The sequence below is a fragment of the Myxocyprinus asiaticus genome, chromosome 9 (genome assembly GCF_019703515.2).
Source record: "Myxocyprinus asiaticus isolate MX2 ecotype Aquarium Trade chromosome 9, UBuf_Myxa_2, whole genome shotgun sequence".
NCBI classification, from domain to species: Eukaryota; Metazoa; Chordata; class Actinopteri; order Cypriniformes; family Catostomidae; genus Myxocyprinus; species Myxocyprinus asiaticus.
This window is the reverse complement of record NC_059352.1, coordinates 31,169,661-31,193,101: the sequence shown is the minus strand read 5'-3', so window position 1 is coordinate 31,193,101 and position 23,441 is coordinate 31,169,661. Positions and strand designations below refer to the sequence as shown.

Sequence of the window (23,441 nt, the reverse complement as noted above, 5' to 3'; positions counted from 1 at the left end):
TTTTTTTTTGTTTTTTTTTCACTTCCTGAAACTTCACTAATGTTTTCCCCCACTTTCTGTGGCTAAAATCGGCATATATAAATTTCCAGGAGGTACTCGACTCGATTGCACATTATAGCACAGAAACTGACTGTGTAGAGCAGTGGACGCTTATTCATCATGTGTGACACGTGTCCTGGGCATAATAAAAATGGGAGCGGATTTACTGTACAGAGAATGGTGAATTCACCTACAAGTTGTAAGAAAGGTGTGGGAGAGATATGCGCAAGCTGCAGTATCACTTTGCATTGCCCGAAAATGGTCACTCGCTGTCATCTGGACCAGTGTCAGAAGCGAATCCGTGCGAGAGAGACCCAGTGTGTGCGCAATATAGAGACTGAACAGCAGCCAGAGAAAATGATATCGAGATTATAAGCTTAAGCAAATTAAACTTCAGCATTCATTTTATTTTATATCTGTATGTATAGTTGTATAGTGTCTTATAATCCACTGGCAATGTGCACATTTTTTATCTTGCCAATAAAGCTTGATATGAAATGAATCTGACCATTTGATCCTATTATTAAAAAAGTCCACTGGAAAACAGCAGAAGATTTTGCCTAACTTTTGAATTATGTCCACAAATTTTATGGCATGTAAACATATACTTTTATCAGAGATTTATACCTGTAAAAAAAAATAAATAAATAAATAAAATAAAAACACTTCGCAAAAAACTGAACTGAACTGAACATTTCAACGTTTATATTTAAGATTTAAATAATTAAAATAAGTGATGACTAACCTATTTCTTGCAAGTTCTTTGAGACAAGTACATTTATTTATGATTATATTTTAATGTTTGTTTTAACGTACCATGAACCATAATTAATCGTGATAAATAACAAAAAACTGTGCGATTAATTAAACGTTTTTAATCAATTCACAGCCCTAAAAGTAATACATTTATATGCTTTACTTGTGTACTTTTGTTATTAAGTAAATCATACAAATGAATTATTGTTAATATTTAATAAGAAAGTTTTTGATTAAAAGTACAAATAAGCTTTGTACAGCTCAGTGGAAAATGAATTCTTGGAAAAGCAAATATAACCGTAATCTAATAAAGACAATTTCTTTCTTCTTTTTTTTCTTCTTCTTCTTTTATTTACCCAATTCATATGAATAATGGTTAGATATAAAAAGGTACTTTTATTTTTGTATTGGGATCAGGATTTTCAGTGTGATGTAGCTGCCACCCAGTGATATTCTGCTGTGTTAACACACACCACTAATTATGCTCAATAAAGGGGAGGTTCGGCACACGGCTAATCTTACTTTACTGACACTTACCACATCACTCATAAGACAGCCGCCTTTAATTGCTGTCTGTTGTGTTTCTGTGTACAAAAGCCTTTGTAACATAAACTCAAAGAGTCATTGACTTGTGTGTTGAAGTCAATCTGAAGTCTTCCTCTTTTTCAGGTGCTAAATGTTGTGTTTGCCAAGTTTTTTATATACATTTTATACCAGAAAAGGTATTAAATAAAAGATATCAGTTAACCACCCTTTCAATCAATTACTGTGGAGATACGAGATGGGTTCAAGACAAATTCCTTGCATGTGTAAGCATGCTTGTCAATAAAGCTGATTCTGATTCTAATTCTTCTGATTCTGATATAAAAAAGAAATGGTTGTACAAAGTACTTTTGGTGCTGTTTTGTCAGAATGCAAGGGGTGTTGATCGGTTTTTATTCCTTTGGAGCTTTGATTTTAGTCTGTAACGGATTGCTACACTATGAGGCAGATTCAAAGTTTTCTGTTAAATGTCACTTTCAACTAACGAATAATCACAGAAAATAATAAAGTTTCTAAACCAAATCTTCATCATAATGATCATCATCATTTATCCAAACAAAAACTAAAGATATTGACGAAAAGAAGGGGTGTGGTTTTCTTCAAAAAATAAAAATGGGTGAAGAGGTGAGAGAGACGAGACGCGGAAGTGAAAGCCAGGTGGGAAAGTCGGAAACTGAGTTGTTTGAGGGAAGGTTTGTATGCTCTTCTTTGGGTCTAATCCATGGCTAATCCGTTTGTTGAACTTTTGTTGCAAGTGTGCAACCATGCTGTTGTTTGAACTTTTACATATTTGTGTCTTTTGAGTGCCACGAGCACGAAGCGCCCCAAAAGAGTTTTTTTTGTCACTTGTGTCTGAGCTTATGTGAGTTCATTTAAACTGTCTGGCGCCCGAACTGAACTATTATTTAAGGTGACCGTCACTAAAGTCAAATAACAGAAATCAGGAGGGCAATGTATTATTTTTATTTATTTTTTAAATATCGTTTTGTGTCTTTAGGCGTTACCCTTACTTTGTTTTTTATGCTGGCATGGTGTTTGGGTTGGATGGGATGGAGATGGTTTGGGTTGGGGGGGTTGGGTGTCTGGCTGAACTCCAGAGTGTGTTTATTGCTTTCATATTCCCTTTTGGAATTCTTGAGGTTTGAATCTCTTCCCGAAGCCTGAAGCTAATTTAGTTGTAGGCTTTTCCTTCTTATTCCTCAAGACTAATTACAGCCCTATTCCCGCAATTAAATCGATAAACTCCTCTGTGCTCAGTTGGGTTTGCCAACAGAACCCCCAAGCCCTCTCCTCTCTTCTCTCCATTCCTCTCCTCTCCGATCCGATTCCAATCTGTTCAGCATGTAAACAGTTCTACACACTCTTGTGCTGTTCCAAAACCTATTGAGCTGCCCACGGAGGCACCATTTTAATGCATCATATGTGCGCTCCTGAAGGCATCTTAATTATGCTGCCTCAAGATTTTTTTTTTGGACCAAATTCTGAGCCAGCATTACATGTAGCCTAACTTCCATGAATAAGGCAGTCCTAGAATCCATTGTGAAATAAATCCAAAGTGGTGGACGAGAGATATGTCAAAGATAATTAAACGTATATTTCATTCAATATTGAAAAGTATCGATAAAAAACAAAGTAAACAGAAATTGGTCATATTTTTGTGTGCTCAATATTTGTATTCTTATTCGAGTATGGCACGGTTAGCTTAGCAGCATGCTAACCTCATACTCTATTGAAATCAATTGCGAGTCACGCTAGGTCGAGCCTACAGTATATAGAGTGTTCCAGATCGATCACTTAAGAGGTTCCATGATGGTTATGATGCTGCCTTAAAAGGCAACTGCCTATGTAGACAGCAAGGCAGCTAACTACTTTTGGAACAGACAACCTGTTAGGGATTGGAACCCTAAAGATAGTCTTCAACCGATACCTGAATTCTTCGAGTCTCCATGCCTTTCTCTTGCTTTTTTCTTCTTCTTTTTGAAATGTATCACTCCTGGCAAGGAGTCAGAGGTCAGGCAGGTTCCTTATGTGCTGGGTCGTGCATGGGGACAGAGCTCTCCTCCTTATCCCAGCTCTCTTCAACACATCATACACATCTCTCTCTCTCTCTCTCTCTCTCTCTCTCTCTCTCTCTCTCTCTCTCTCTCTCTCCCTCCCTCCATCCCCAGGTCTTCTGTCTGTCACCACACATTATCACACAGGACTCAGTTCAGATTGCATGAATGGCTCTCTCTCTGCAGCTCATATGAAGTCTATCAGAGCTGTGGTTGGTGTGATATAATGGTTTAATTGGGTTTGCCAGAATGGAGTCGACTGAGTGCAGATACAACACCTTAAAGAGAATGAGAGGGAAAGCGGAAGAGAGAGATGAATGGAAAAAAACCTTGCAAGCATGTTAGGGTTAGGGTGTCTAGACCAAGTGCTTGGCTGTGTGGAGCTGTACAGCGTCTTTTTCAGCATATGTGAATGTTTATCCTTCTGAAATGGAGCATGTGGGCCGAGGTCCATTTGAAGCCAAAGGGGAGGACTTTTGAGGCAAAGCTCGGCCTAGCCAAGCAAGACGACATGCCGAAAAACTGCTATTGAGGGTTAATTCGCAACACTACATATGTTTAGAAGAGCTCACACACATTCACAAACAACCCAAAGAAACTTAAACACACATACATTTTCTTATCTCAAATGTTCCCTTTTTTGCCATGTTTAATCTTTTGCTCACAGATCACAGCTTGCTTTAACCCTCTGTAATTGCTGTAATTTCATTCTTTAAACATAGCATTTGAAAGAAATTAAGCACATGACATATACAGTATTTGGAGTATGTTGGATGAAAGGTTAGCTGGCAGAAGAACACAGCAGTGCTTAAACTGTCAGGACTCAGCCAGTCGTGATTGGCTATGACAGCTATGAAGTGTACAGACCTTGCTGTTCTACCTAACCACTATTACATTACTCTCTCCCTCTCTCTCGTGACAATTACATGCTGTCTAACAATCTGTTAATAATTCAAATGACAGCTCAATCAGAATGAAAAGCATTCATGTAAACACTTCAGTCAGAAAATACGATCTGATTGAGCTTGATCCGAATGAAATGTTTATCATTTGGAAAAGGTGGTGCAGATCTTGTCTAATCTGTTGAATAGATAAATAATTGCCTTGTATTTTAAGATATGATTTTGAATGTAAAACCTTTAAATGACACAATATAATTCAAACATACTTGGTTTACTTTTGTTTGCTTAGTTTTTCTGTTTCAAACATAGACATAAAAAATCTGAAGCTGTGAAAATGTGACTGTGATGGTTTGCATTACTCCAGTATGTGTGAAAAGTGTGTATGTATGTTGGCTATAAGGTTAATCTCAACTAAGCACCATCCATTCTAAGAACCTCCTACCCATCTCCTCTGATGCACAGCAGTGTGTTATATAAAGAGTGGAAAGCAGACACCTTATTGTGTAAGAGGCTTTCAGAAAACCATCAGGAGAGGGTGTTAAATATGTGTTTTGGCAAAGATTGGTTGGAAGGTTTAATTTTGGAAAGGCCTGTTACAAAACTCACTTCTTTTCTTTCTCCTTTCCTCTTGTATTCTGTCGTTTTGCCCTTAAATTTTATTACCTTAGACTTTCTCCCCATAAAATGGGATGTGCATATTGATACAGCTTTGAGTTTTATGGGCCCGTCTTCATCAACAGAGAGATCTTTGTCTCTAGAACTGTCAAAAAACCTCCACAAGTCTGTATTGTAAATCAGGGTGGCTCTGAAAGTAAAAGCCTTCCAATTTCTCAAAAAGTGTCAAAAAAGTAGTGCTTACAAATCAATTATTTTATGACAAGAAATAATTAAATGTGCAAGGAATAAACCACTTGCTTACCATTTAATTACTGAAAATCAATGCACAACTGAGGTTAACTCTATTGCTTAAAACAACCCAAACTTCTGTTAATAGTTCAGAAAGACAAAGAGATATGGAACTGTAATGTGGTCAATAAACCTAAAACTTCTTCAAAACTGTGCAGTTTTAGAAAATTAACCAACACCTTGAAACATTTGTCAACCAGAATCAAGCTTTCAACAATGCCATAGGGTAAGGGAAAATGTACAGTCAGAGGGTCATTATTGCAAATGAATTTTTTATGTTGCGAAAATGACCGAATGACTGTATAGTAGCTGACTAATTACATGGCAATGCACCAAATAAATAAATATGCTGCCATGAAATAATAATTTGAGCTGAAATTATTTGGTTATGTGAGAAGAAAAAGACAGTGGTAGACTGCGGGACAAATGTAAGACATTGTAGGAAATTGGTTGTCAGAGACAACGGTCAAATATGCAGTTTTGTGGTCATTAAACAAAAATATCTGACCACAGAGTGTGACGATTGAACCATAAGGATCAAGTTTTCCAGAGAGCCATATAACAAAATATATTAACACTTGTATTTTTGTTGATTTCTTAGGTTGCAGATGGTTCTGACGTGCAGTTTGAGGCAGGAAATTTCTCCCAGTCTTATGAAGTGAAGGTGGAAAATCTTCCTCATGATAATGAGCAGCTGCTGACCTGGGCACATCAGCGCTACCGTGCTGTTACCTCATTCAGTGAATTTAAGATGACCCAGGATGTCTACATCAAGGTTGGAGAGGGTATGTGTCTCTGAACACCCACAGTGTTTTATAACTCCATATTTCTGATACCTGTTCCTCAAGCTTATATTTTAGAGCACATAACAAGCCATATTTTCAGCCCTCTCTAAACTTCAATCAAGTCCTTGCACATACCAGTTCACTAAGTCAAGTCGTGCTTATTTCAACTGGGTAGCTTTCAGTTTCACTTAGAAACAACATGGCCCGAGTCTTTGGGCTTTTGTAATCATTTGATTGGCTTGCAAGTCACACTTCTTTTCTGTTGGACTCTTAAGCAACAGAGATAGTGAATTGATGGAAAGGCCTAATGAAACATACAGGAAGGCCTCAGACGAGAGCTCTGATTGCCAGCTTATGCATATGAGCCCTTCGCCAAACCTGAAACCCATTTTACAACAGTCCTTTTAAAAAGAAAATGATGCAGGAGAATAGCAGTCTAGGAGAAAAAAAGGGAATGTGACAAAGGGAAAATCTGGCAGAAAAGGGAGAAGGTACAGAAAAAGCACAAAAGAAAATAGAACCCAAACCAGAAAGTCCAAATTTAAAGCAGTACCAGGAAGCCCTGCAAGATTCTGAAGAAAGTAACTTCGCCATCTGCCCAAAGACATGAGCTGCAGGGGTAAATTGGCTTATTCTCAAATGAAATTGTTTGGAAGGATTTAAATTGAAACTGTCTGTTGGGCTTTGATATGATTTTTGAATCAGTCATCCACTGCATCGTGAATCCTAGGCTGCCACATTGAATCGAGTTTGTTGTTTACTGGGCATAAAAGAGAGTAAACCGAAACAGATACATGCAAATAGCTGCCATTAGCCACAGGAATTGTTTGAAGAAAGAAGAAAAAGATTCATTCGGCTGTATATTTCACTAAGGGCTCAGTCGTGTTTCCCCTGCTGAGTTCTAAAACCAAACCAGCTACACGTCTGACTTCATCATCTATCAGCTATCAGATTGCCCAGTTAAACTACCGGTGAGCATTTTTCAGTCCATGAAAGAACAAAAGATTACAATGCTAGAAAATAAGTAATTACTATTATTCAAAGCATGCCTCCCCCAGTCCCAGCTGGCAGGTCAAGAGCGGAGCAAGTTTCGGTCAGCCCCGTAAAACATTTGGCCTGGTGTCATTGGAGTTTGTGGTTTGGCAGCGACTCAAAAAGGCTGTGTTTACCTCTACAGAAGAGTTCTGGCTTTCTCCTCTGTCTCATCCCTTTGTAGCTCCGCATGAGAGAGGACATGCTTCCGATCTGTTTGCTGCAAAGAACAGATGACAACCCCACCCCCCCACCAAGCACCTCAAAGAGCCAGGAAAAGCTGAGAGAAAGAGATGCCAACCTTTCATGATGAGTTCATACTCATCACACTTGCGTTTTGTCCAAAAGCATAACGGCCAAATAATGAAGCATCTGTCTTTTATTTCTCTGGTTCAAAGAAAACAGCCTTCATGTTTTGTGGAGGAGGAAAGAAACAAGTTTTCAAGAGCAGAGATGAACATTTTCAGTAACAGGACAGATTAGGGATTGGACTGCTTATATTTTTAATATCAACTAGTCAGTGGGTTTACTCAACGATTAGTCGACTTGTTGTTAGTAGTACCCAAAGCACAGCACGCTGTCAACATGCTAAAACCCCAACTGAGAAGTTCTGTTTTTAAATGTATCCCTTTAAACCAGCACTACTAAAAATACTAAAGTTAAACGAGTCGGTTGCTAGATTACTACTGTAGTTGACCAATCTGACCTCCTGGTTTTGATTGTACACTCTTTACTTTTTTACATGATCTTGCAAATACACAATTCTCTCTTTTGTACAGTGCCCTTTTCCCCATGTTTCTGATCATAGCTTGCATTTAGATGTCAATGACATCTGTCAATCAAACATCAGCTCTTTGTTAAAGACATTACTGAAATTTGTTTCAGATCCCGTCTTCTCAGAGACTTGTAAGATTAATAACAAGTTCCTGTCTTTGAACTACCTGGCCAGCTACATCCAGCATCAGCCATCTACAGGGTGTGTTCTCTCAGGCCCTGATCATGACCAGGAGGTTCACATCATTGAGCTCCAGGCACCAAACTCCAGCAGGTGAGGAGAAGATTTACCCTGTAGAATCATGCAGAATACAGTCACTGCCTATAATGCTGCCTTCAAATCAGGGTCAGAAATTAGGAATGAATGGGGTTTAGGGCAAAAATACCGATAGTGACAAAAATGCCCCCAAAATTCAAAATCAGGGGCATAAAAATTTGCCCCCATAATGAGTTCTGTGATTATTTGTAATGTCTGATATATTTCATTTTCATTTCTGTAAATACTGTATACACATACAGTATGTAGACATATTATTGCATAAAACATACGATAGAAGTACTCAGTACACTGCTTAAAATTTTCCTGGAAGTTTCTATTTACAGGTTCTGAAGTCATAATTATAACACAGTAGAGCTTTTCAAACTGAGCTTAATGCTGGGTTATCGTCTGTTTAAACCCACATTTTAAAGAAACGTTTCACGATTTTGAAAGGGGGTTAGCACCGCTTTAAACCCTGGCTTATAAACCTTATGAAGCTCCAGAGCAGGGTTAGCCCAGATTTTGCAGAGTTAACCCCCCATTGTGGTGCTAAAGGTATTCATTGTGAAATGATGCGTTGTTAGAATGTTACAGAATGTTGTGAAGCAACAGACGACAAATCATATAATTCCTCAGTGCTTACCTCATTTAACCCTTCCTTGGTGTTGCGGGTCATTTTCTAAATGGGCCCCAAAGTTACGCAATGCCAAGAAAGCAAAAACCAGATGTTTGATAACTTTGTAAATTTATTAAAAATAAAAAACTAAAATATCACATTGACATAAGTATTCACACACTTGAAATTTAGATCAGGTGCATCCCATTTCTCTGTATCATCTTTGAGATGTTTCTACACTTTGATTGGAGTCCACCTGTGGCAAATTCAATTGATTGGACATGATTTGGAAAGGTACACACCTGTCTATATAAGGTCTCACAGGTGAAAATGCAAATCAGAGCAAAAACCAATCCATGAGGTCAAAGGAGCTGCCTGCAGAGCTCAGAGACAGGATTGTGTCGAGGCACAGATATAGGGAAGGCTACAAATATTTTTGGGCTGCATTGAAGGTTCCCAAGAGCACAGTGGCCTCCATTAGTCTTAAATGGAAGAAGTTTGGAACAACCAGGACTCTTCCTAGAGCTGGCCGCCTGGCCAAACTGAGCAATCAGGAGAGAAGGGCCTAGATAAGAGAGGTGACCAAAAACCCGATGGTCACTCTGGTTAAGCTCCAGAGATCATGTGTGGAGTTGGGAGAAACTTGCAGAAGGACAAACATCACTGCACTCCACCGATCTGGGCTTTATGGCAGAGTAACGAGACGGAAGCCTCTCCTCAGTGCAAGACACATGAAAGCCCACTTGGAATTTGCAAAAAAGCACCTAAAGGACTCTCAAACTGTGAGAAACAAGATTCTCTGGTCTAATGAAATGAAGATTGAACTGTCTGGCCTCAATTCCAAACGTCATGTCTGGAGGAAACCAGGCACCGCTCATCACCTGCGCAATACCATCCCAAAGGTGAGGCATTGATATGTTTATCAGCGGCAGGGACTGGGGGACTGGTCAGGGTTGAAGGAAAGCTGAATGCAGCAAAATACAGGGATATCCTTAATGAAAACCTGGTCCAGAGCGCCCAGGACCTCAGACTGGGCCAAAGGTTCACTTTCCAACAGGACAATGACCCTAAGCGCACAGCCAAGACAATGCAAGAGTGGCTTAGGGACAACTCTGTGAATGTCCTTGAGTGGCTCGAGTCTGGACTTGAACCCAATCGAACATCTCTGGAGAGACCTGAAAATGGCTGTCCACTGATGGTCCCCATCCAACCTGACACAGCTTGAGAGTATCTGCAGGGAAGAATGGCAGAAAATTCCCAGTTCCAGGTGTGCAAAGCTTATCGCATCATACTCGAAAAGACTTGAGGCTGTAATCACTGCCAAAGGTGCTTCAACTAAGTGCTGAGTTGAGAGTCTGAATACTTATGTCAGTGTGATATTTCAGATTTTTCTTTGTAATAAATTTGCAAAGTTATCAAAAATCAGGTTTTTGCTTTGTCATTATTGGGTATGGAGTGTAGATTGATGTGAAAAAAAAAAGAAAGCATTTCAGCATAAGGCTGCAACATAACAAAATGTGAAAAAAATGAAGGGGTCTGAAAACTTTCTGAATGCACTGTACACTCACTTATCACTTTATTAGGAGCACTATGGTCCTAATAATGTGCCCGACGTGGTCTTCTGCTGTTGTAGCCTATCCACCTCAAGGTTCGACGTGTTGTGCATTCTGAGATGCTATTTTGCTCACTACAATTGTACAGAGGGGTTATCTGAGTATCATTTTGAGGATAATAGGAAATGTGGTTGTCACACAAGTGTGTTTCCACATAAGCCAGCTAAAGGTGTAGAACTGTCTGGCAATATTGATCATTATTCTTCAATAGTACAGTCAAAAGTCACAATAAAAATGAAATTATTATGACCGACATCAATTACGTAGCTTCTGCCACACTTCTTTAATTTTCACACCCCCACCTTGGGAAGTCGGGGGGGTCAAAGAAAATACTGAGTTTCCCAATGGGGATTATAACATTGTGGTGCACTCATTTTATAACCTCAGTGTGATTATTCTGACATTCCGACTTGTAGGCAGCAATATTCCATGTGGAATGACTGGGCAAAATGTTTCAAACGCCATTAATAATTTTTGCACATATGATATAATCTGCTGTTAATTTGTAAGTGAAGAGTTACTTGAAAACCTGTTGAGACATTTCACATAAATAGACATAGATTTTTAATTTCACATAAAAAGTAGTTAAACCTATGTATAAATGTGTTGGTGAGCATACTCTACATGGTATTTCTCTGTATATAGGTGTGTTTAGTATGTCAGTCTTTGCATGTGAGTGAATCTGTGTTTTTGTGAGGATGTGTTTACTTTCGTGTATAAATGTGCATTCATGTACTTCTGTTTGTCGTTTTAGTTTGTCGTTGTGTTTCCTCCAGTTCTGTAATGTTTATTTCGAGGCAGGAACTAGGATATTGTTGATTTTGGAAAACTCTGCTGGGTAAAATGTTCCCCGCCCCCATTGATATTACTCACTGTTGCCTAATAGTGAGTCAAAAAATGAAAAACAGATCTAAAGATATGCACGTCATGATGGATCTCAGCATTGCGTTATGTGCTCTGTTGCACATGTGTCTTGCTTCTTTTCTGGGAAATGGTCCAGTTTTTTTTTTTTAAATCAATTGGCCAGACACAGAAAGCATGTTAAAACTGCAAACTCTCTCTCTCTCTCTCTCTCCTCTCTCCCTCTCTCTCTCTCTCTCTCTCTCTCTCTCTCTATGAGTAGTGCATTCCAGGTGGATGTGATCGTGGATTTAAGACCATTGGATGGTGATGCTCCTCTTCATCGTGATGTCGTGCTGCTTCTGAAATGTGTGAAGTCAGTGAATTGGGTGATCAAGGCCCACAGCGTCATTGGCAAACTGGACATAGTGGTATGGGATTTAAATATATGCTACATGCTAAATATTTACTATATTTGCAAAGACGTCAAATGCCTCATTACTGTCACCAGCTTTTCACACTGCAACAAATGCTGCAATATATGGCATAAATGAAATGCAGTCATACATTTAGTGAGGTTTATGCTTAAAACAAGTACAAAACTGTCAAGATCAACATGCTCTGAAAACAAGGCTTAGTTGATATCTCTTTTTTTTATATATATCTTTTTATATTTCTATCTTAGTTCAGTTTTGTTTCCCAGGTAAATTAATGTTGTATAAAGGCAGAAAAGGGTTAGATTATTGATTTTTACATTGAGCTGGACAGTATATGCAGATGTATACTGTGCAACATTAGAAATGTGTCATCCGGTAAAGATTCTGATTCACAATGGCTTCACACGTAGCTAATCCAATTATGTTTATAATGAGTTACTGGTTTGAGTCTTGTTTATAAGTGTTACATATTGTCAATCTGTTTTTGCATTGATGCTTGACTTTTGATACATATGTTTTGAATAATCATATCTTATGTTTTGCATTCATCAAATTTTCATAATAAAATAGTATAGTATATTTTTTTAAGTATTGAAGTCGCAAGATTATTGAAAAATAAACACTACTGCATGGTTATGTAATATATAAAACATTTTAGGGTTGCAAAAATAACTATATAGGGATTATATATTGTTACCGTGATATAACATCACTCATACATCCTTTAAAATTTGGGTCATAAAGGCCACCACTACTTTTGTTTTGTGATTCTGTATTTTCATACATACAATACCTTTCAAACTGTGTGGAAGGAACAAACAACAGACAGCACATTGCTCCAATGAACTGTGTGTTCTGTCTCAGTCTGGATACCTGTCATCAGATGGAGCAGTAACAGAAGGAGGAGTGTAGTGAGTTTTTCTCCAGCCAAAGCCTTTGGAGTGTTTTCATTGTAGTGTTGGTCTGGCACTTCAGAATATGAATTATGGGAGCGTCTGGCTGCTGGTTTCAGATAGCACAGCACAAGACTGTGAGCTCAGACCTCTGAAACTGTCACTACACTGCTCAGCTTTTGGAGAGTGGCTTGTGCATAACATGCATAATTTAATTCTAAATATTTGGGCATTTAGACGTGCTCATTAGGATGTGTCATTAGTTTTAAAGTGTGAATTCACATGGGGGGCCTGGGTAGCTCAGCGAGTATTGATGCTGACTACCACCCCTGGAGTCGCGAGTTCGAATCCAGGGCGTGCTGAGTGACTCCAGCCAGGTCTCCTAAGTAACCAAATTGGCCCGGTTGCTAGGGAGGGTAGAGTCACATGGGGTAACCTCATCGTGGTCGCTATAATGTGTGCCTCTCGCTCTCTGTGGGGTGCGTGGTGAGTTGTGCATGGATGCCGTGGAGAATAGCGTGAAGCCTCCACACGCGCTACGTCTCCGTGGTAACGCGCTCAACAAGCCACGTGATAAGATGTGCAGATTGATGGTCTCAGACGCAGAGGCAACTGAGATTCGTCCTCCGCCACCCGGATTGAGGCGATTCACTACACCACCATGAGGACTTAGAGCGCATTGGGGACTGAGCATTCCTAATTGGGGAGAAAAGGGGAGGAAAATAAATAAATAAAAAAGTGTGAATTCACGTAACAGTTTTTGCATGCTGTATTTCAATGCAAACACCTGCGTCTTATTCACAAACCATCCGCAACTCACCAGGCTCAGAGCTAAGTGCTTGTTTAGTGATGCACCATACATATTCAATACACTATTATTGCCTTTGTTTTCAGGGCAAACTCACCTCCTTTCTATTTAAATGAGGCTTATTATAGATTGGGCCTTATTCACAAAAGTTACCACTGCCTACCTGGAGCAATTAATGTTGTGCTATTATGGCTATTACACCTTTTACACCTGCATTCAGCTGCAATTTCTTTCGGTGCGTTTGTGTCGTTATCTTATTTGCATAATTCCTTTTGTGAATCAGGTTCTAAAACAACGCAGAGAGCACATGCAAATAAACAATGCTAACATCGAGCGGGATTTATTCTAAGTCTTTTAAGGTGTGTATATGATAATTTATGGATGTGAGAAGAATAATATAGAGTACTTTATTGCCACATGTAGACAACAACAAGCAGCGAGGCAATAAAAACAATAACTATGATGTAATTAGAAGTACAGATATTGAGTGAAAGTAGGTATGGAAATCATAAGGAATTTTACGATTCGGGTTCCGTTTCCTCTTAAGATTCCTGTTCCTTAGTGGTTCCAGTAATGATTATTTTAGTACTTTTGAGGAAGAATTATTGGGAAATAAAAGATGCAATTCTTATTGCATTTACTGCCCTGGACAGTCTGTTGCTAAATGATGAGATCATTTCAAGTTTCTACAGTTGAGATATAACAAATTGAATTAAAAACAATTCTTGCAAAAGGTGGTTTGCAGACTTTTAAACTTCTAATCAAACGATAAATGTGATGGCATATTTTATTAATGCATTTATTATTTTATAAAATTCCACTTATTACAACAAAATTCATGTATCTTTAACTACACATTGCAATATAAACAAGCAGTCAATAACACAGGTCTGAAGTACAAAATGACATAGAAGTAACAGTTAAAGAGACATTTGTGGTATGTAGTCTAATATTGTACTTCAGGCTTGTGAGTTCTTATTTCATTTCAAGTTGGATATTCATAACTTGCCCATCAGTAACCGCTAAGACTGATGTGTAAGTGTTTTTGACTCACTAAAAAGAACCAACTCATAAGAGTAATTTGTTTGGGAATATAATGGAAGCACTGTATGTTTTGCTCTGCAGGAAACACTGTCAGAGTATTTTGATACATTGTTCAGTCCGCATTTGCGGAAAATTGCACATACAGGAACCATTAACAGAACCGAAAATCATAAAAATCAAATGGTTCCGGTGTTTTTTAAAAAGGGAAGTGGTTCTGGACAAGAACCGGTCCTCGGTACCCAACCCTAGCAAAAATTCAGCTGTTTTAACTGTAGATGCACAAACATATAGAACAACCTGTTATGAGTACAGTGATTTAGAGGTTGCCATCAAAGGTCTTGCTTTCTAAATTATTAATTATTAAGGTCTTAAAAGGCATAAGTTCATAAGAGAATTTCAGCATGTCTTTATGTGTGTGTGTCTAAGTTTATTTGTGTGTATGTGAGAGAGAATTTGTGAAGTCCATCTGTCTCTGTGAGTTTGATTGTACATGTCTGAATAAATCAGCAAGAGTGTAGGAAAAAGTGCTCCACGTCCTCCACAAGTTTGGGAATGAGGGCCATCTTCCCTACACACTTTCATCAGAGAACAATCAGAAGCTAATACAGAATTCCTCTGTAATCTGCCACATTTCTGACCTCTCAAACCACACTTGAATAAAACCTGCTAAATTCATCCTAGGCCATTGGCAGCAGGCCTATAGATGACCAGCATGTCTGATTGTGTCAGAGCTGTAGAAATATTTTGAGCTTCAAGATAAGGTATCAACAGATCAGGTTATGTTTTAAATAGAACCAACAAGAACCACAGCTTATTGTTAAAAAGTGTGTATCAGTGTAAATTGCTCCATTTAAAGATTATAGAAACTAATTTGGCATCGGACAGGAATGACTAAGTACAAGCATGAAACTCTGAATGGCGCAAGCTGATATGTTCTTTGAACTTGTTATCTGTTTGTTATCATTTAAGTTTGCTCAATTTGTAAGTTTGTTTGTATTTTAGTTTATTGCCATATCAGCTTCAAAGGCTATTTCAAGGCAAAAACAAGTTGTAATCAAGCAATCGATAAATAGCTCAATTTGCACATAAGCCGGTTTCAGTGCAGCACACTGCGAGAGTTTTTTCTGAATATGCTATTTGCTCAAGTGGTTGCTGGGGCTTTTTGTTCTATCAGCTTGAATGGTAAGGTCTGCTTTTGGCCTTGACACATAGAAGCGCATCTTTATCAAGGTAAGCCAGAGTCAAATCAGGCGTTGGCACACATCATTATCTTAGGTCATTAGTTATATAAATACACAAATAGGTAGTCATTAAGTCACTATTTAAATAAGCTCTGGGCTTTCCAGGTCCAGGTACACATTATGAGTCAAGTCACTAGCCATTTAAGTAATTTGGCCAAGCAGGTCCAGGCACACATAAAGATTTTGTACATTAGCGTAATGCCATTTGGCCAAGCAGGCCAAGGCACATTCGATGCACATGGCTCTTCAGAGCAGCAGCAGTACACAAGTCTTGGTGGTCGATCTGCTTGTTTGGGGGGGTTGTGTTTTGTGTTATGCCTTTGTGCAGCTTCCCTGCTTTATTGGGGGATTGTATTTTTATTTAATTGATGCAGCATGTCTTGTGTTTTATCTAATTGTGCAGCAGCAGCATATCCACATGCTTAACTGAGTATTTCTGTGTATGTTCTAGCAGTAGCAAGCCTCTGTACTTGCTCTGCACCAGCAGCAGTGTGATAGATCTAGTCCGCCAAGACCAATATTCTACCAGTATGTCATAGCCACATTAACATGCTAAATCTTTTCGAGAGTTGTCATGACTACGATTAAACTACGATTAAGCAATATCACACAAGCAAGAGTGGTGTTGTACTAAATAACAGCATGGCTGTGTGTATATATTTCTCTAGTAACAAAAAAGTTCCAAAATAAGCCAAAGCATCAAGCTTTGTGTGTCCCTAAGCACCGCAAAGTATGGAACAGAGTATGAGTGGAGTGGAGCGACAGCGATTTCTCCTCTCCACTCGAAGCATTTTGTAATCACTGTTCCAGCTTCACTCTGGGTTTTTTATTTCCAGCTCCCCGTCGTGAGAGAATTTATGCTCCGAGTGATCCACTAGGCAAAATCACTCCCTGCTCCACTTTCACTCCACACTATTCAAATGCTCTGATACTCTAAGTGATACAATACATCCTAGTGCTGTTATGCTAAATATGAGCACTCTTTAAAGGCCTTTTGTCCAATCAAATTACAACTAGAACTAAATGTTTTATAAATCTTTATAATTCCTTTCTGACCCTTTATTCATTTATCTGTTCTAATCTACAACAAAGAATGAACATTTGTGACTGTATTCCTCTGTAAAGTATATCTGTATGTGAAGTAAATCTGATATCCTGCTTTTCCACTCTGTCCCTCTCAGACATCAGACAGTGTCAGTCTGAGTGAATCCACAGAAAGACTGATGCAGGTGTCAAAGACAGTGAAGCAGCAACTGCCTGCAGGACCTCAGGCTCTGATCAAGTGGGCAGAGGAGAACGGATTCAAACCTGTGACTTCCTACACTAAGACCCCTGTTGCCAACCATTTCAACCTGCGCCTCAGAGAACAAGGCAAGAGTAATAACCAAAGACAAAAATCATATCCAATAGCTTAATTAGTTTAGTGAACACAGGTATATTAGATGTAGCTTTAAATGTAGTTCAAACAACAGAATAGAATATTTAGAGAATGTGTGTCATGTAAATGCATTAACCCAATTGCCACAACCAAATTAAGCCAATATTCCAGTTTCTAGAAATCTTAATAAGACAGATGGCATATATCTGTATTTTGGGTCATGCAAACACCTTATTCAGAATATCCACCTTAACTGAACATTCATTCATATCTTTGCATGTCCAAACAAAGGTAATTCTGGGTGAGACTTTTATTTTACTAACATTTTACAAACATTAAAATGAAAATGTTTGTCTTGTGACCTACATTTTGCAATTCATTGTGCTTGTATGTGTTATTGTTAAAGACATGAGTGAGAATGAATGTGTTGATTGAAAATGAGTCAGTGCAATAAAGGGCAAGAGTGAGCATCTTCAGTATTTACAGAAGAGAGTTGCAGGAAAAGAATGTGTATGTATATGTTTATTTGGGTTATACTGATTACACTCTTGAACTTTCCAAAAGCCGTGAAGCATGTAAACATCTTTTTCAAAATAAAGCCTTAACCAGAATATTTACATTAATCAGAAATTTATGTTTATGTAAACATGGCCAATGAAATTGATAAGAATTACATTTTATTTATGTGCATTTTGGGCACAGTTTGTAAACCTGTAAAGCTTACAAAGGTCAGTAGAACTTATATACATTGCATGCTAATTTTGATTGGTTTTAGTTGTGTTTGCTTTGTGTGATGACCTTGCATCCACATTAACAACAAAAAAAGTGATTTGACTTAAATGGAAGTGCAGGAATATTAAATGTACTGTATACAAAACAAAAACAGTACCTGGATCATCTCTGGTAAAAAGACCATATTAACCAGCATGCAGTTCCCATGCTGGTCTAGGCTGGTTTATGCTGGTTAGTGCTGATTTGGTGCTGGTCTAGCTGGTGGACCAGCATAGTCATGCTTTTCACCAGCAAAACCTCTCTGAAGCTGGGTGACCAGCATGGTCTTTCTGATGAAGTTGGCTAAGCTATTTTAAAGCCTGGTGAGGGCACCAGCACACCAGCATCCCATGCTGGGGCACCAGCACCCAAAACAAAACACAATCTGGTGGCCAGCAATGCTGGTGTTTTCAGCAGGGATACCACAAACACAAATACGTTAATAGTACTGTCTGCTGCTGTGTGCCTCTAAAGCTGTCAGGCCAGGTTGATGATTTAATCTTGACTGCTGTCACTTCCAGATCTAGGGATTATGGATGACGGTATGTTCCCACCAGAACTGTCTATTCTCCGCAATGCCAACCCACTTCCAAAACCCAGCGTCTGGGATTCCTCTGCGAGGACAGGACTGCCCTTCCACTTCCTGCCCTCCCTGGAGAAGGGCCTTCCATTACCACCTCTGTCCCCATCTCTAGAGGAGAGTTTGTATCTGGCTGGGGGTCCTGAGGAGCAGCAGGGGGCTGCTAGCGTAGGATTCAATGTGCAGTGTGAGAAGAATAAGATGGTGGTCAGCATTGACAAGGAAACTCTACAGGTATGATAAAAACAACAACTGACCAATCAGTTACAAGTCAACAACCTTTTGTACACAAGGGTTAGAGGCTGGTGCTTGTCACAATTACAGTTTGAAGTGTCTAAGTACAAGAAATTATATAGCAAAAAGAAATAAATATATATAAAGTCGCAATTTAGAGATCTAAAATCGCAAACAAGAAGTTGCAAACAACTCAACACATTGGGTGTTATTCATGAAACGTGCAGAACAAATTTGTGTGTACACTCACTGAACACTTTATTAGGAAAACCTGTACACCTGCTTATTCATGCGAGTATATAATCAGCCAGATGCATAAAATCATGCAGATACAGGTCAGGGGCTTCAGTAAATGTTCACATCAAAAATGTTATCTTGGTGATTTTGACCATGGCATGATCGTTGGTGCCAGATGGGCTGGTTTGAATATTTCTGTAACTGCTTGGATTTACATGCACAACAGTCTCTAGAGTTGACTAAGAATGGTGTCAAAAACCAAAAAACATCCAGTGAGCGGCAGTTCTGTGGACGGAAATGCCTTGTTGATGAGAGAGGTCAATGGAGAATGGCCAGACTGGTTGAAGCTGACAGAAAGTCTACGGTAACTCAGATAACCACTCTGTACAATTGTGAGCAGAATAGCATCTCCGAATGCACAACACGTTGAATCTTGAGGCAGATGGGCTACAACAGCAGAATACCATGTCGGGCACTATATAGTGTTATACCATAGTGTTCCAAATAAAATTTACAATGAGTGTAAATCGTTAGTAAAACTATTCTTATGTGAATTGTCCAATTCAATTCAATGGGACAACTTATGTAAGAATGCATTTGCACACAAATTTGTTTTGCTCATGTTTAACCCTTTAAAGCCTGAGTCCAAAATTCCAAAAATTCCATTCTGTATCAGAATATGTTATTCATATCCAAATTCATATTATATTCATATTCATATAACATCACACATCTGAACTGTATATACCATATTGAAGAGAAGAACTAGAATATATATATAAATTCATAAATACTCAACAACTGCAATAGCTGTGGAGAGAAGAGAGGGAGAAAAGAGGGGAGGGGGAGGACAACAACACCAGTCAACACAGTCCAACCTAGTGCCAAGAAAAAACAGTTCCTATCGTGAACCAAGCAAAGTCTTTTGCCATTACATTCTGGCGCGCAACAAGATATTTTAGTTTTATTTTCAGTCCTACTTTCCGATAACATAGCCAGCACCTCTTAGAGGACTCTTCAAATTTAGGGACATGGGCTGTGTGGAGTGATGACGAAGGAGGGACTACAGGCTTTAGTGTATGCAAAGGTAAACTTGCGTGAATATCGATACCTCCCAGCTGACGAGCCAGGTTTTCTCTGAAATCTATCTGGGTTAAGTTCACCGGTCTACGCTCATCCCCTGGTGCCTCATGAATTTGTTGCCATTCCTTAAACAATATGAAACTATTGACGACGAAAATGTCTATGAAGTGGGGGGAAAAAAAGAGGCTTCCACCACTTCTGAGTTTTTTGTAGGACGTCGTGAGATTTTATCATTTGGTCTGACCTATCAACACACCAATGTTTTTGTTATAATCGCTGATGACAGTAGGCTGGAGGGCTATTTCTTTTGTCCAGTCGCCATAATTTTTTACAAACCTAGTCATTTCTGTTGAGCCATTTGCATTGTGGAAATTGGAGAGGCATGTAACTGCACGCGTGTCCTTCCACTGAATTACAAGGATATTCCCCTCAATCCTACACCACCTCATATCCCCACGAGCTGTCTTGCGTTCCCATTTTTGATGTCTTTAAATTCTGCAGGAAACAGTTTATGATTCACCCTGCATGTCCCACAGGCATTAGTTCCCATTTCTAACAACTTAACCATAAGAACTGGGGACATGTAAAAGTTGTCAAACCAAACATTGTGGCCCTGGTCTTTGAATGGCTGCAGTAACGATTCAAATATGTTGGTGGCCAAGTCAGTGACGCCCATCATGACTACATGTCATTAAACATTAAAGTCGAGAGTATACCCTGAGTCTGATGTTGCAATTACCCATAATTTAAAACCCCACCGAGTAGGCTTGCCCTTCATGTATTGTTTAAATCCTGACCGAGCTTTAGACTTGACCATACGTTCATCTATTGCGAGATTTTGGTTAGGCTGAAAGAGCTGCTGGCATTTTTGTTTGAGGTGGTCCATAAGATAACGCAACTTCCTAAGGCAATCCTGATTATCCTCTGTGGTAGGGTCTAAAACATATACAGCTGCTAAAAGAGCCTTGTAGCGGTCACGCGACATAAATCCCCTCGCCCACGAGCCCTGAAGTGACTTGGTTCCCCAATGACGATGGGAATCAGGGAGAATTGAAAACCCATGTAAATGAGCAACCCAAGAAATTTGTCAAATTCATCGGGGGTCACCTCCATCCAAGCTCTTTGGTAGCTGGAATATGACGGACAGTTTAGGATGAGCTCCCACCCCTGACGGTTTGTAAAGCTGCATATCTCAGCAACTACAGCCTGAGTAAAAAACAGCATGAAAAAGTCAATTTCTCACAACATCATATTGGAGATTGACCGCACAGCCTGATGCACGCTACCTAAGTCAATATCGAATGGACGGCTAGGCTTAAATGGGAGAGGTTTTGGTGCCTGTGAATCGTTGTCAGAGTATGAGGGATAAGAAACAGAGTCAGGGAAGCATTTACGCTTTCTAGCTGACTTGGGACCTGTGTGAGAATGGCTAGCCATACCCAAAATAATAAGAGTAACAGTGTTAGTGTTACTGTGAGTATGAGTCATATGAGAAATAGAAACAAACAATACATATATATTCATATATACCCAGTTGATGGTCTTGGCTGGGGATCAAGTTCCATCTCATCCTCCGTCTTCCTGCAGTAGTTCCTGGTCCAGCAGATCTTCCTCCTGTGTGCTCATGCCCTCATGAGCCATGTCCTCCTCTGCTATGGACCTAAGCTCATCAGCAGCCAGCTGCCTCCTCCTCTTGAGTCTCTATCCATCTCTACAACAGAAAAAAGTACACAATTGGTAGCCAGCAGTGTGTTCTTCACAAATCCCTACACTGAATAGTCACCAAAGGCTTGCAGACTAACCAGAATGTCCAACTACAGACAGCCCTCTCACACTTTCCTTGTAAACAGGAAGCTACACACAATCTAAAATCATGTCTGTGTGATGGATGGGTAAGGCTATCTGCTAAATTATAGAAAGATATCTACCATTTTTTTATAACATGGAAAAATCAACAAGCTAGATAACTTATCTAACTGGCAGGCCAGTTTCCAGGCAGGTCTGAACAGCGTCTGCTCTCTGCCTCACATTACTTCAGGTGGATTTTTTTATAAGCGACAAAATTGGCAAAAAAAGTTATTGACATTTAGTTAAAAATCTATATAGTATTGCTAGCTAATGTTTATTTAGCAAGTGTCACAGAATTTTGCTTAAAAATAGAGGCTAGCTGCCTATCTGATGAACGCCGACGGTCATGTCATTTTACTAGTAACATAGTAACTAGTGTTACTCCTACAAATAAATGCTTCGTAACTAAAATGTTTTGACTTTCAATAGACAATATTGACAACACATGTTAAATAACTTGTCTTACCTTGAAAGATTGCCTCAGATTTCAATTTGAAGCAGTAAATCCAACACTGGAGGTAATCTCCCGGGATATCCTCTCTGGCTCCGCTCAGGCAAGTGGAGGACGACGCTGATGACGATACATTTAATATTCATGCCCAGTAACCCCTTAACCAATCATATGTGCTTTTAGCTTATATTGTCATGAGTATCTGGCAGTTTTCAGAAATAAAATCGATGATTGGACGGTGAAAATATTGAGACAGGAACCATGGGAATAATTGTTCCCAAATTTGAACGCTCCGGCTGGTAAGGGTTAATCAATACGGCCCAATGTGTGTAACACATTGCAAAAGAGACAGTAATGTACCATGACTAGAATACAACATCAAAGCTGCTGTAAGGTGTTCAGAGGGCACAGTTACTGCTGAGAAGGGGCCAGGAAGGGATAATATTTCAGAGTTTTTGTAGGGATGTAAGAACAACTTAAAGAGGTTAAAGACGCTCAGAAGTGTTGCGTGTGAACCTGACTGATGCAGTGTGAATATTCCCAGATTGTGTGGGACATATGCTGTGATGTCAGGCCTACTGAAACCAGAGGTGGCGTAATAGACCACTTCAGAGGGAGAGAAAACCCTCATTCTACGATCAAAATAGTTTTAGTTGGAGTTAGACCAGCTTGCAACAAATCGTGTTTGTCAGTGCGAACACACATAATTTTTTATCAAATGTTAAAATACGTAATGGATCTCAGACTTTGACACCAAAAACTTGATAATAGATCTTTTGTGATATGTTGTCAAAGGTCAAGAATGTTTTTTAAAATGAATTTTTCCTTAATGATCTCACAGGCAAATGGGTTTGGAAAAGCCAATATCACTCTTCAGGACTCCCAATGCAAAGCAACCTCCAACACCACCCACTATATACTGGAGACTCCCCTGTTTGGCTGCCAAACCACCAAATATCCCTTCCACCCCAGCCCTGCAGTGCTCTATATCAATTCAGTGAGTACTAAAGCCAATATTGAATCAATAGTATCAGACCAGGTAATCTAGTCTTTGTTAGCTTTGCTCTGTCCGATATGTGTTGGAGTTCAGGGTCAGCTGTGGTGCATTGTCCCCTCTGACATAATGTATCTGTTTTCTGGTCCTGCATATGTGTTTTCACCCAGCAGGAATTATTCACTCCCACACTGATCTTCTGCGATAATTTCTAATGGAAATTACTAACAACACATATTCGCTTTGGACCTATTAGAAAACTCTGCAACATCCCAAAATGTTATCCTTTATTTTGAGCTCTAAGCCTCAGGGGCAATTAAAAA

The 23,441-nt window shown here is 39.2% G+C and overlaps 1 protein-coding gene across 2 annotated transcripts in view; it reads left to right on the top strand.

The window, feature by feature from the left end:
• tgfbr3 (transforming growth factor, beta receptor III) overlaps positions 1–23,441 on the top strand; it is a 189,439-nt gene that overhangs the window by 130,409 nt on the left and 35,589 nt on the right. For both annotated transcript variants that reach the window (XM_051707490.1, XM_051707491.1), the window contains exons 5-10: positions 5,802–5,985; positions 7,903–8,065; positions 11,403–11,550; positions 16,724–16,913; positions 18,213–18,505; positions 22,966–23,121. In XM_051707490.1, the coding sequence (XP_051563450.1) occupies positions 5,802–5,985; positions 7,903–8,065; positions 11,403–11,550; positions 16,724–16,913; positions 18,213–18,505; positions 22,966–23,121 (1,134 nt within the window). The remainder of the gene's footprint in view (positions 1–5,801; positions 5,986–7,902; positions 8,066–11,402; positions 11,551–16,723; positions 16,914–18,212; positions 18,506–22,965; positions 23,122–23,441) is intronic.